The 13,530-nt window shown below is 42.9% G+C and overlaps 3 protein-coding genes across 3 annotated transcripts in view; 2 read left to right on the top strand and 1 right to left on the bottom strand.

Annotated features, from left to right (window-relative positions):
• Positions 1–282: 282 nt before the first annotated feature.
• Positions 283–3,955, top strand: LOC307071901 (tumor necrosis factor ligand superfamily member 14-like). The gene is made up of 6 exons (XM_079731027.1): positions 283–508; positions 885–1,139; positions 1,762–1,795; positions 1,917–1,982; positions 2,236–2,473; positions 3,238–3,955. The coding sequence occupies exons 2-6, from the start codon at positions 942–944 to the stop codon at positions 3,458–3,460; spliced, it is 759 nt and encodes a 252-aa protein (XP_079587153.1). The 5' UTR covers positions 283–508; positions 885–941; the 3' UTR covers positions 3,461–3,955.
• Positions 3,956–5,165: 1,210 nt separating this feature from the next.
• Positions 5,166–7,434, bottom strand: LOC307071975 (uncharacterized protein). Its single transcript, XM_079731115.1, has 3 exons — positions 7,115–7,434; positions 6,964–6,997; positions 5,166–6,638 (listed from the first exon to the last, which is right to left on the bottom strand). Exons 1-3 carry the CDS (start codon positions 7,301–7,303, stop codon positions 6,250–6,252), a joined length of 612 nt encoding a protein of 203 aa, XP_079587241.1. The 5' UTR covers positions 7,304–7,434; the 3' UTR covers positions 5,166–6,249.
• A 3,205-nt stretch (positions 7,435–10,639) lies between these two features.
• The window catches only part of LOC307071472 (phospholipid phosphatase 3-like), an 8,513-nt gene continuing 5,622 nt past the window's right edge, over positions 10,640–13,530 (top strand). The window contains exon 1 of the mRNA XM_079730459.1: positions 10,640–11,052. Within this exon, the coding sequence (XP_079586585.1) occupies positions 10,863–11,052 (190 nt within the window). The 5' untranslated portion in view covers positions 10,640–10,862. The remainder of the gene's footprint in view (positions 11,053–13,530) is intronic.

The raw sequence follows: 13,530 nt of genomic DNA, 5'->3' as shown, positions 1-13,530 counted from the left end.
GATTGGAGAGATATGTAAGGCAATACTTTATGAGCAAGCCGATTCCTTGGCACAGGTCTGTGCTCTACCTCTACACATTTTCTAGTTTAGAAAATGTGCAAATAGTTGCATTTGTTCAAAAGATACAACAAAATCAACCAGGGATAACGAAAAATAGAAAGCGAGACAGGAAGTGTCAGCAAATGGTTGATAGCGATTTGTAAGGGAGGGCCTTATTTAGACACAGACGTACGGTGAGAAACAGTGTTGGAAGTTTGCTACATTTCCTCCTTGCATGAGCTTGCATTCGTGAGTGAGATTGTGTCAACAGGAACCTGACAACCGCTCGCAGGACACATCGGCCGGCAACATCTTACCAGGTTATTCACCAGTGAAGCCGGAGGAAGGCCAGGGGAGGCACAAGATCTCTTTTTGTTTTAATCTTCATTCAAAATACTAAGGACAATGGAAGTGCTGATTGATCAAATGGAGGTGCAGAGGGAAATTTGATATAATATTCAAATTAAAGGTAATGCCTCTACTGACTTAAATACCACACCACTTCAAGATTGTGTTTGAGTTGTATTTAACCTTTTTTGAATGAGTTGCAAAACAACTACCATGTCACTACTGAATGTGTTGGGAAATGGTAATGTTCCAAGAAGTTATGATTATGTATTCAGCTGGTGACAGAGGTTTCCAACCACCGACTAGCCAGCTGCAGCCATCCCATTTGTTGCAACATTTTAACCACAAATCAAATGTATCGCTGGGCCGACATGTGGTTGACTTCGTGGCAGGAGGGCGCTACTCATCATTCTGACGTCCTCATTTGTATTACAGTAAAACACTGCCGGTTCATCACTGTACCACAGCTCATACTTTGTATTGCCTGTGCTCCTCAGAGGCACAGTGGAAGAGGAGGTGTACAGAGAGACAGAGGGCACTGGGGATTAGGAGGCATGTCATTGGGTGGCCCAGACACCCTTCCCCAGCTCTTCGTGGTGGACAGCCCGGCTCCATATGCTCACATGCCCAACACCAGGCGCAGGAGGAAACCCAGCACCATCCAAACGCTTCTGCTCCTTCTCGGGGTCCTCGCTTTGTCAGGAGTTTTTGTTGAGGGAGTCTTCATCTACTACTTGTACAGCAAAACCCAGGTTGGCATTGGTGTGTGTGTGTGTGTGTGCGTGTGTGTGCGTGGGTGGGTGCATATGCTTGTATGCGTGTGTGTGTGTGTGTGTGTGTGTGTGTGTGTGTGTGTGTGTGTGTGTGTGTGTGTGTGTGTGTGTGTTTGAGTGTGTGGGGGAACTCTGGAGGTTGCGGGAGGTGCATGGGTTTAAAATGTGACGCAACTTGGAAACTGACATTGAATTTAATTCCTCTTCTACAGAATTCCCCAAACTTGCTCTATGTGTCATACTATTTTACATTTTCCTTATATAGCTTTTAAACATGTTTTACTGATTTTTATTTATTTATCTATATTTATCTTTCTTTATTTTTTCTGACCTTTCCTTTCCTTTACTAAGTGGCAAGGGCAAGTGTATTGCTAGTGTAAGAAGAGTTACCGGTAATATTGTGATGTTGATGCCTGTACATTAAGTGGTATTTAATGTATGCACTTATTGTATGTTGCACGTCCCAAAATGCTAGTACTTAGCAATGTGAAGCATCTTATCCTAACTATCATTGTTTTATGGGGAATGGGTTAACCTAAAAATTGTTAGTGCTTGGCACTTGGTTCTATGAACATCCTAATTGTAATCTTCATTCTGACAGGTTGGTACCACCATGAGTCAAATTGGAGATAAAGGTACAGTCTAAGTCTATGGATGCTTTAACTAGTGTCTGTCGGATGACCTATTAATTCATAAATCAGATATTTATTGATTATTGATTTATTATGAGATCTTTGTTAACTTGTGATAACACAGATAACCTACCAATGGCTACGGGGGAGCATCCAAAGACTCAACAAAAGCCCTCTGCACACCTCCTCGGTCAGAAGGAATACACACACACACACACACGCATACACACACACACCCACACACACACACAGACCCGCACGCACATACAGACGCACGCGCACACACTCAAACCAATGTACAACACACACACACACACACACACATTCACACACTCACACAAATACACACACAATCACACCCTCACACACTTACAGCACACACAAACGTATAATGCACACTCACACACTCACACAAATTGTCTCTCTTTTTGTCTCAACATCAGGCTCCACCAGTCTTAACAAAGGCATCATACATTGGAGTTATATTAATTCCACTGCCACCTTCACCTCCCAGATGGACTACGAAGATGGACACTTAATGGTCCCAAAGAAAGGATTCTATTACTTGTACTCCAAAGTGTACCTAGATCTGTCAGAGGGATGCACATCCTTCCAGCTCATGAAGTTAATGAAGAACACAGTTGGATACCATAAACCAATAGAACTGTTGCGTTCTAATAGGTGAGCCTACCTCTTTCTAGAATGACTTCAATGCTGCTTTCTTGTCTGAGACACTTCCTGCTTGTTTGTTAGTTATCGAGTCCTTTCCTGCAAAGTTGTAAACTACAAGGTAAAATGGTTTTCAGCTCTTATTATATGTATATATAATATAATGCAAAATGTATATAGAGCGTTGTGATTCTTATTATTTTTTCTGAAATATGGAAACCCGTTGTGAATCACCCGTTGTGAATCAAGTTACGTTTATCTGTGCATCAACAATTGTTCCATAACAATAGGCCTTTCACTCACTGGTCAGAAGAACTTCATTTTCTACCCCAGAGATATGTAATATTGGATGATATTGGACAAGATGTCCCAAAAAAACACCCTGTTAAACTGTTTATTATATATTCCATGCAATGGTGACTCCATTTTTTTAATCTTTAGTTTATTATGGTATGCAATCCACAATTACCGAAAAATACTTAAACATATTGAGGCCTCACTCTCATATATAGAAATGCTAAAAATACAAAATATGTATTTTTCTTTCTAATAAATAGTTGACAAAGGTCAATGCTTGACACCATTTAATAGCTTGTTCCAACATGTTTTTAGTGTTGATACAAGAAACAGAAAAATGCCCAAAAAAGAAGAAGCTAAATCCCTTCCTTTCCAGTAAGAGTATTTACTTTCCGGTGTGTGTGTTTGTGTCTGTGATGCAATAATGTGTGTGTACGTGTGCATGTGTTTTTGGCTGCCTGGTAACTCTGATTTGGCAGGATGTGGGTCATGCACGTATCCTGCTACATCATCTTCTGCTTCTTTCCCACCGATGGCAGGTTCAGCTGCCCTCGTGATGGGAGATCCACTGATAAGGAAATCTTTCTGGGCGGTATCTTCCATCTGGTACCTAAGGATGAGGTTTATGTAACTCTTGAGAATAAGGCCATGAAACTGTTCAACAATGTGAATTATATGGGAGCCTTTATGTTATACGAATAATTGTTGTATATTTATTTGATGACTCATGAAATAGTATGATTCACCCAACATGGTTTGGGTTGATTTAAAGATTGCTATAAGTATGATTTGAGAGTTGTTAAGAGAGGGGTCGGAAGAGAGTAGATGAGAGCGGGATTTGGAAATAAACAAACCCCCCAAAAAGCACCTCCTCAATCTCTGCCTAACCTTTTGAACCATACATGAAAAAGATGCCCTGATTGTTCAGAGATGAGTAAGGGGAAATATGGAATATACCTGTTCTGATATAGATGCAGGTGCAGTCATCCAGTACCTTAAATTTCAATACTGGCTGACAGGTCTATGATTACTATGAACATTATGATTATGATTATTATTGTTTTATTATTATTATTATTATTATACTGGATATTTTGTGCTTGATAATATAGTCAAATGCTGCCTTTAAGTGTTCATTTGTAAAACATTTGCTGCTATGCAGGTTTAGGATCATGTTGTAGGATACGTTATGTTGTGTCTAAATTACTTGACGAAAGTATTTTAAATGAATAAAAAATAAATAATGTAATACAACCTTGAAATTGTATGTGCTATTACAAATACACATTTTATTTATCACACACAAGGGAGAAGCATAAGGCAGTTAAATACACACTCATGCACGCGCACACCCATAGTTGTTAATGTGCAACCCTCCTCCGTTCACTTCCTCTACGGTAACTGAATATAGGAACAGAGCAGATTAGGATACACACCCTCAACCAGCTTTTAACAGGCATGTGTAGTCGGATGGACACATATAACCCTAACCCTGCCAGAATAAATATACATAATCAAAATGAATCAAACTTTTAATATAAAGAACATTTCTTTATTCAATTATCGTATGGACAGAGGTCAGTGAACAAAAGCTACTGATATAATCATTTTCCTCCTTTAAAGGTGATCTAACATTATCAGGCCCTGAACAGAGACACAATTGGCAGAGTATCTCAAAACAAAAACATATAAAAGAAAAACAAATGTTAACAAAATACCGAATCAGCGACCATGAACTGGAAATAGAAAGACAAGAAAGACCACTTTTTAAAACTGGAAACCAAGAGAGTAACGTGTCTGTACACACTGCCACCTGGGCATTGAAACAAATACATTTCCTGTGTTCATGTTCCAAATATAGGATTAATGGCTTTAATAACAAAAAGCTTCCTTTTTTGTTTGGGGAAGATAAAAGTGTAAATGTCTGCTCTTGCCACAATGACAAAAAGAACGAGAGAAAAAGAAAGAAAGAGAGAGAGAGAGAGAGAGAGAGAGAGAGAGAGAGAGAGAGAGAGAGAGAGAGACGAACAGAGAGAGACATTGGGGGAGAGACAGAGGCACACGCGCACACACACACACACACAGACACACACACACACAGCATGCTGCTACAACCACTAATCAACCAACTCTCATGTCCTTTCTTTCTTTCCATCCCCTCTCCAACGAAATACATTAAATTGAACTGCTGTTGGCGTTTAATTTTTATGAAAAACCCTGCGAAGCCTCTTCATTCAGTGAGCAATTTTTCAAGTGCGCATGCGTGGTGGAACACGTCCGAGACTCCGAGTCCACAGACGCCAAAATGTAGCCTACTATAGAACCGCGTAGGCAGGCTGTCCGTGTCCGCGGCAATTTTTATTTTTTTATATATCAGGGCCTTACAATCAGCAGCTCAATTCACATACTCAACCAGAATCTGACGGCTGGCCAAACAGTAAAAACTTTTTTCTTTTTTGTGGGGGGGGGGGGGGGGGGGGGGGGCACAAACGGGATTTTGAAAAGAGAAGGGGATATGTCCCCCCGTCCCCAGTGGAAATTACGCCCATGGGTGTACGACACAGATAGGTTGGATAGTCGCAGGGCCGTACGCGAGCGGGGGGGATAGTCGGGTAGCTAAACCACAATGCAGATCATAGCAAACAGGATGTGGTTTAAGCAGGAAACATTCACACCTTTTATTTTCAGATTTCCAACCATTTCATTTCCAGTTAGCCACATCACACATCAACTGTATATTTTTTACATAACAAATGTAGGCCTATTTCCATTCCAAATATGGAATACCTTACGTTGATACCTCAACGTATACCAGTTTGTCCATAGGACGTAAATTCTCTCAGAACAGATGGCCCAAAGCAACACATTGCTTTAGATTGTCCCCTAAATAGATAAATATTAAATATTGTATCATAAACTTAGATGGATCATTAATGCACGCCCCCAGTCTAAGCTCGACAATGTCTTATTACAAATTAAAAACAGAAATATTAGGTCACAACCCAACAAACAATTGCAGTGCACTGCACATCAACACTAATGTAGTGTTATCTAGATCCAAAAACATTTCTTATACGAAATAGCTTGATAAACACACATACGCAATACCCGCGTGCATATAGGAATACATACATATATTTAATAAATTAAATCAATAAATAGCAAACTAATGAACAAACTACTGAACCAACATCAGGTGCAATAGGCCTACGATAGGCCTACTCTGTAGCATTATCTTTTCTTTCTTTTTTTAATAAAACTTGTTGGATTGATGGCCACTGTCCCGATACTTACAGCTTATTAGGGCCTTTCTTTCAGTGTTCTGGTTCAAATCGTCCGGAGGCTGTGACCTCTTGCACCGTTATTAGACCACCAAAAAGTAAATCCTCAACTGGCCTTGGCCGTCCTCCTTGAGTGGAGCACCTAGTCCACTGGTGGGTCAAGGGTCACTCAGTCCAATGGTGGTTCACTCAGTGCACTGGTGGGTCACCCTAACCCACAAGGTAGATCCCCTGTTCGGAAGCGGCCACGTCGATCGTCCATTTGTACAGCTGCTTCTCGGCAGTCATCTGAGTGACCAACCGCGTCTCTTTGTCCATCCTGGTCACCTGCCAGCACTTCTGGTAGACGGGGGTTGTTTCCTTCCACTGAGGCAGCTCGAAGGTGCACGTGAGGCGGTCACCGAAGCTCATGGTGAACCGACCGGCGTCGCACTCGGACGTTGAGCAGGTGAGCTTGAGGTCGATGTAGATGAAGTAGTGGCCGTCCCGCGTCGTCCTGATAGAGTGGTGGCTCGGGTTGAAGACGAAGAGGCTTCCCACGGAGTTCCCCGCTCCGCGGCTTACAGCCGTCCACCGCATGGTGCCGTTCTTCAGGTTGGCTGCAATGTGGAAAGATCGGAAGATCGTGGTTAGTCATATTCAATTGTCAAGTTAGTTATTAAGTTAGTTGGAAGCCTTTATTGATCAACGAATTAAAACATGGGTAAATATAATTAAATAAACAAATGATAAAATTAATGATGTTATTGTATGCATACAATATTATTATATGCATTAATATGGTACATGTGTATATGTATAGTACATAAAAGGTAAATAACAGCCTATGTATTGGAAATAATTAACTTTCATCAAGAAAGACATAAACCATCCAGCCCCGTGCGATAAGAAATATAGAGAGATGGAGCAAATGTGGAGACTTACGGGAGTCTGGTTGCAGGTAGGCAACGTTCTGCATCTGTTGACAGGATAGAATAATACCAACACAGAATTAGAAACGAGTTCATAATGTTAACAACATACGAGGGGAGAAGGGGGTCGAGTGTAAACGTGCATGTGGAATAAGAGAACCGACCTTGTCCCCGACATCAGAGGCGTAGGGCTGAGGGCTGAACGCTGTCTCAGCCTTCATCCCAAAGAAGAGTCCCACCGTCAGCACCCCGACCGCCGCGAACAGCAACACAATGGAAACAACCAGAAACACGTCCAGGCACCTCACACGTGAACTTCCACTATTTCTGAGACTTTCGACATCCATGATCATTTTTTATTTTTCTTCTTTCTTCTTTTACGTGCACAGCAAATTAGTCCAGTGAGCGTAGACCTCTACTCAGCCAGAATAAACCCAAAGCCTGTGAGGATATCTTCAGCTGCACGTCAGATGATAGAATTGTTGTCTCCTCTGGACTGTAAGCTTCTGTTCTCGGTTAGCCAGGTGCAGCATGCTGACTTTTATGCGAGGACGGAGGAAAAAGGAGGAAGTCACGGGTTTCCCTCTCGTCGCCTCCGCTCCGCGCTCATGTGATGAGAGACGAGAGAAGGCTTTCCGTAACTCTCTCCCTGCAGTGGCGCAACCGTGAGGATGTAGGGGAGTGCGGTGGAAAACGAAAGCAGATATGTTGAGGATGGAATATGTATATATTAGTGCAGTCAAGCGATTAAAATATCGTGATTAATTGCACTGATGTCAGTTAACTCGCGGTTAATCGCGATTAATCGCACATTTTCTTCTATTCTGAATACTAGCCTGCTAGCGGGGGTTGACTGCTAGCCTTTGAGTGAGATCAGAGAGTGTTGACAAGGACAGTAATAAAACATCTTCAGTAAGATGGATATAAGAAGAGAGACCCGCAGTGAATTCAACCCGGTCCACTTGACAGGTGCATGATAGTGGTAGGCCTACCGTAAAACTTCAATAGCCTAGGCTTTTATTTGTTTCAATCACTGAACTTTCGAACAAAAGTCTTGCTCAGCAAAGATGGGAAATACTATAACATTTATTATTTAAACCAGTATGAATATTCCTACCGTACATAGGCCTATACACATTATCAGGCTATCGAATAACGCCAACACACTCTCTCTCTCACACACACACACACACACACACACACACACACACACACACACACACACACACACACACACACACACACACACACAAGGTGGCGGAGTGGTAATCGGGAGAATTCCCGGTGGGCCGTTAACGTTTCGGGGCTGATTACTGCGGGATAACAATATTGCGTTTATAAAAGTTCCTTGCAGCGCCGTCCGGCAGCCTGAGCTGTGCGCCCGCAACCTCTCACTCACTCAACAGCCATAACAATCACAAACTGTCAACGTCGCAACCAAGTCAATTTTGTCTAGAGGGGAGTAACTGAGAGGCCCCTCCCGAAGTGGTACAGCCCAGGTGGGCCTTGAACTGCGATTGGTCAGAAAGACGTTACAGCTAATGACGACATTGAACTCTCGTGCAGGCTCGAACAGAGTGACACACAAACACACACACTTTTAAGGAGTTTTTCACCCGATCCGTATCCTTGCTTGCCCCAACAAGTTCGTGCGGCGTGCTTATTGTTTTGTTTCCGGTGTAGCTAGATCCGGTATGGTGCTGTAGTTTTTCTAATGTGACTAGTTGTTGCTAGACAGCAGGTGAAAAAACTACGTTTGCCAAGCCAAAAGAGCGTTAATCGCGCGATAAAAAAAGAACGCCGTTAAAATTGGTTTGCGTTAACGCCGTTAATAACGCGTTAAACTGACAGCACTAATATATATATATATATATATATATATATATATATATATATATATATATATATATATATAGGCCTAGTCCTTTATATATGCTATAGGCCTACACACCAAATAACAAAACAAATATTAAGGAAGGCTAGTTGGGAGTTTTTCTTTTTGCATGCACCTTGATGTAAACTCTGTTTAAACTTTGTTTACACCAAAACATTTATTTATTGGTATTTTAAGGGGCTTTATACATCAATCAACTTCAAAGTTGTACAGCATCACATGATCGAATGAATAAACCCATGTGTATGCAGCGGGCCACCCTGGTGTTGGAGGGTATGATTGATTAAAGAAGGCCGGTGGATGCAGTACCACTTTCAACGCCCTCGGAATGTGTACTATTTACAAATAAACCGAGAACAGTTAGCCTCTCTGGCTGGATTTTCTGTGGTCCTGTGACGTGTTGGTCACAGGGAAGGATTTTTTAGGGAAGTTAAAAGTTTCTCTCTAGAGTCAGAGAACTAAATGACTACACAATAAGTTGATCTCTGTCTCTCTCTCTTTATCACGCACTCTCTGTCTCCCTCTCTTTATCACTCACTCTCTGTCTCTCTCAATCTCTCCCCCGCTCTCTCCCTCACACTCTGTCTCTGCTTCCCTGTTCCCCTCTCACGTCACTCGTTCAACGTATTTTAAATACATAAATGACATCTGCTGTGGGAGATTGGAGGTGTTTGTGTGTGTGTGAGTTTGTGGCTGTGACTGTGTGTGCGTGTGTGTGTGTGTGTGTGTGTGCGCGCGCGCGTGTGTGTGTGCGTGTGTCTGTGTAAATTGATGCAACTATCTCACGGATGTTTTTTCCATTAGTCGTTAGAAACTACCTCGATATCACAAGAGAAGAGGAAGTGGGCTCTCCGTGATGCCACGAAGAAAAGGGACTGTAACTAAAACGAAAACTCTTTGATTTCACCTCTGGGGAAATTAATCGCAAGGAACAAGCGGCCCGTGGTGCGTAACGGTCCGCTAATATGACGGGAGGAATCCCTTTCACCTCTTAACTTTTACCTATTCAAGTCCCACACCGTGATCGCCACACCCTCACGGCTTCCTGCAAATCCAAATCAATCAATGAAATCAATGTGTATCGAATATGAAGTTGAAAACGATTTAGTTGATTGATCCAGTATACAGTGAATACACTTCCAAACACTGCAGAACGCATTGCCGCTTGGCAAATGTCCACAGTGAAGCTGATATTATGTGGAAAATTTCTGGAAATCGTAACCCCACGTCTCCGAGACGGGCTCTTGAACAGACAGACAAAAACAACACGCTACAGAGACGGGCTCTGCAGGAGGTAAACAAAAACACGGGCTCAGCCAGCGCCATATATGTATCGCGCGCCGCTCTCCAACGTATTGCGGCGTTATGAGTCCATCCGAGATGATGATGACGAGTTGGTGACGGATGACGTCCTCCCCTCTCCAATTTCCGCTCGACAGGTGCTGACTGCTGATTTGTGTTTCACATCTGAAAGTATAAAAGACGGCATCTCCGTGTTTGAAATATTTAGAGACACACAGTCCAACAAAGACACGCAAAAAAAAAAAAGCTCCAACAAAATGAGAGCCTTAAGAGAGGCTTTGACAACATACCAGCACGCATGCAGGTCCTGTGCCCGCTGTTAGGACCCCCTCTTGCGGAGGTCCCGCGTCCAAGAAAGTTTTGCGCAACTACGTTTTCACGTCTCCGTCACACCGTGTCCCTACATCCCTTGGGGGTGACTGTACTCTGCAATAAGAGTCGAGAAGGATTGTTTGGAATGTGTGTATTGCGATTCAAACGCGTGACACTTCTCTGCTGTCGCTGCTCATGGAGTATATTTGAGATGGCATCGCGTTACCTCAGCGTTATTTCTTGCCTTTCCATTTTGGATTAAGTCCGCACCCATTCACTGTCTGGGTAGATCAAAGGCGACAGTCGAAGTTTCTCGTTGCGGCGAATGCATTGAATAGGCCAAATCAAGTGAGTTTTTTAACAGCATCACCTCCCCTTCTGTACAGTACACACTCACCGTCATCATGTTGGATGCATTTGGGCAGCGAAGTGTCTCCGTCCTTGTCACAAACCAGGATCTACAGATCAAACCAGCAGAGAATAAAGGCATTGGGATGGATCATGGAATTGGCAGGAGATTCTGCGACTTGACCGGACAGGCACTGTCCAAGCGGAAACTTTTAGTCTGCTTAGATCTTCTGTGTCTATTACTTGGTAAGTAATATTTCAGTAATCAATCTATCTGTCTATCTGTCTATCTGTCTATCTATCTATCTATCTATCTATCTATCTATCTATCTATCTATCTATCTATCTATCTATCTATCTATCTATCTATCTATCTATCTATCTATCTATCTATCTATCTATCTATCTTTCTGTCTATCTATCTATCTCTGTTAGGGTTCTTTTTTTTAAAGAATAGATTGTTGCCAACATTGAGGCTTCAATTATATGGTGACTTGTATCTTTGCAGCAAGAAAACCCCAAAAGTATTTTACTGAACTTAATGGACTTAATTTCCCCCCCCCCCCCCCCCCCCCCCCCCAATCCACCTCTTTATCTTCATCGCGGGTTTTCAAGTTCTTTACTCCATGCCAGCTGCTTTCTGCATTGCTCCGGGAATTCTGCCGTTTCCATGGCAACCAAAAGTTCCCAGGGAAGAGTTTCGCCCGGGGGATTTCAGCATAAATAAATACAAATACAATCCCTATGGTGGTTGGGGATAAGGGGGGGGGGGGGGGGGGGGGGGGCGGGGGGGAGAGAGAAAGAGAGAAAACGGTTCCTTATGATGAATTGTATCATGATTCTTTCAATTTCTTGGTTGTGTTTCCATGGTTAAAGCTTTGCTTTGGATGAAAGCATCTGCTAAATTAATGTATTGTGTGTGAATTTGTGTGTGTGTGTGTGTGTGTGTGTCTTTGTATGTGTGTGTGTGTATTTGTGTGTCTTTGTGTGTCTTTGTGTGTGTGTGTGTGTGTGTGTGTGTTTGTGTGTGTTTGTGTGTGTGTGTGTGTGTGTGTGTATGTGTGTGTGAGTGTATGTGTGTAAGAGAGAGAGAGAGAAAATGGAGGAGGGACAGTGCAAGGATGGTTCAGGCTGCTGCCACAGTTGCTCTTTGTTCTGTTGACAAGAGTGGAGTGAAGTCACAACGCACACACACACACGCACACACACACACACACACATACACACACACACACACACACACACACACTTGGGCATTTGGGTTCTTGATTTACTTATCCTTCTTACTTTTGCTCAGTGAATGTCGCCCCAAAGGACCCTCCGAATCCTGGATCCTCTCCTGGCCGCTTGGAGGAGGCCATGCACCATCTATAAAAATATATAAATATAAATAAATATACAGTGGGGCAAAAAAGTATTTAGTCAGCCACCAATTGTGCAAGTTCTCCCATTTAAAAAGATGAGAGAGGCCTGTAATTTTCATCATAGGTAAACCTCAGCTATGAGAGACAAAATGAAAAAAAAAATCCAGAAAATCACATTGTCGCCTACACACTCTTTTAAGAATTTATTTGCAAATTATGGTGGAAAATAAGTATTTGGTCACCTACAAACCAGCAAGATTTCTGGCTGTCACAGACCTATAACTTCTTCTTTAAGAGGCTCCTCTGTCCTCCACTCGTTACCTTTATTAATGGCACTTGTTTGAACTCCTTATCAGTATAAAAGACACCTGTCCACAACCTCAAACAGTCACACTCCAAACTCCACTATGGCCAAGACCAAAGAGCTGTCAAAGGACACCAGAAACACAATTGTAGACCTGCACCAGGCTGGGAAGTCTGAATCTGCAATAGGTAAGCAGCTTGGTGTGAAGAAATCAACTGTGGGAGCAATTATTAGGAAATGGAATACATACAAGACCACTGATAATCTCCCTCGATCTGGGGCTCCACGCAAGATCTCACCCTGTGGGGTCAAAATGATCACAAGAACGGTGAACAAAAATCACAGAACCACACGGGGGGACCTAGTGAATGACCTCCAGAGAGCTGGGACCAAAGTAACAAAGGCTACCATCACTAACACACTACGCCGCCAGGGATTCAAATCCTGCAGTGCCAGACGTGTCCCCCTGCTAAGCCAGTGCATGTCCGGGCCCGTTTGAAGTTTTCTAGAGAGCATTTGGATGATCCAGAACAGGATTGGGAGAATGTCATATGGTCAGATGAAACCAAAATATAACTTTTTGGTAAAAACTCAACTCGTCGTGTTTGGAGGAGAAAGAATGCTGAGTTGCATCCAAAGAACACCATACCTACAGTGAAGCATGGGGGTGGAAACATCATGCTTTGGGGCTGTTTTCCTGCCAAGGGACCAGGACGTCTGATCCGTGTGACGGAAAGAATGAATGGGGCCATGTATCGTGAGATTTTGAGTGAAAACCTCCTTCCATCAGCAAGGGCACTGAAGATGAAACGTGGCTGGGTCTTTCAGCATGACAATGACCCCAAACACACCGCCCGGGCAACGAAGGAGTGGCTTTGTAAGAAGCATTTCAAGGTCCTGGAGTGGCCTAGCCAGTCTCCAGATCTCAACCCCATAGAAAATCTTTGGAGGGAGTTGAAAGTCTGTGTTGCCCAGCGAAGGCCCAAAAACATCGCTGCTCTAGAGGAGATCTGCATGGAGGAATGGGCCAAAATACCAGCAGCAGTGTGTGAAAAC

Source organism: Pollachius pollachius (assembly GCF_949987615.1).
Source record: "Pollachius pollachius genome assembly, chromosome: 2".
Taxonomy (NCBI): Eukaryota; Metazoa; Chordata; class Actinopteri; order Gadiformes; family Gadidae; genus Pollachius; species Pollachius pollachius.
This window is presented reverse-complemented; position numbering and strand designations above follow the sequence as displayed.

What these genes read in the sequence shown, in the direction of transcription:
- LOC307071901 (XM_079731027.1), top strand. Translation starts at nt 942, where the DNA reads ATGTCATTGGGTGGCCCAGACACCCTTCCCCAGCTCTTCGTGGTGGAC. An exon ending in ACTTGTACAGCAAAACCCAG is followed by an intron (nt 1,140 to 1,761) that starts GTTGGCATTGGT and finishes TCATTCTGACAG; the next exon opens with GTTGGTACCACCATGAGTCA. An exon ending in GCCCTCTGCACACCTCCTCG is followed by an intron (nt 1,983 to 2,235) that starts GTCAGAAGGAAT and finishes TCTCAACATCAG; the next exon opens with GCTCCACCAGTCTTAACAAA.
- LOC307071975 (XM_079731115.1), bottom strand. Translation starts at nt 7,303, where the DNA reads ATGATCATGGATGTCGAAAGTCTCAGAAATAGTGGAAGTTCACGTGTG. An exon ending in CCTCTGATGTCGGGGACAAG is followed by an intron (nt 6,998 to 7,114) that starts GTCGGTTCTCTT and finishes TCCTGTCAACAG; the next exon opens with ATGCAGAACGTTGCCTACCT. An exon ending in CTACCTGCAACCAGACTCCC is followed by an intron (nt 6,639 to 6,963) that starts GTAAGTCTCCAC and finishes TCCACATTGCAG; the next exon opens with CCAACCTGAAGAACGGCACC.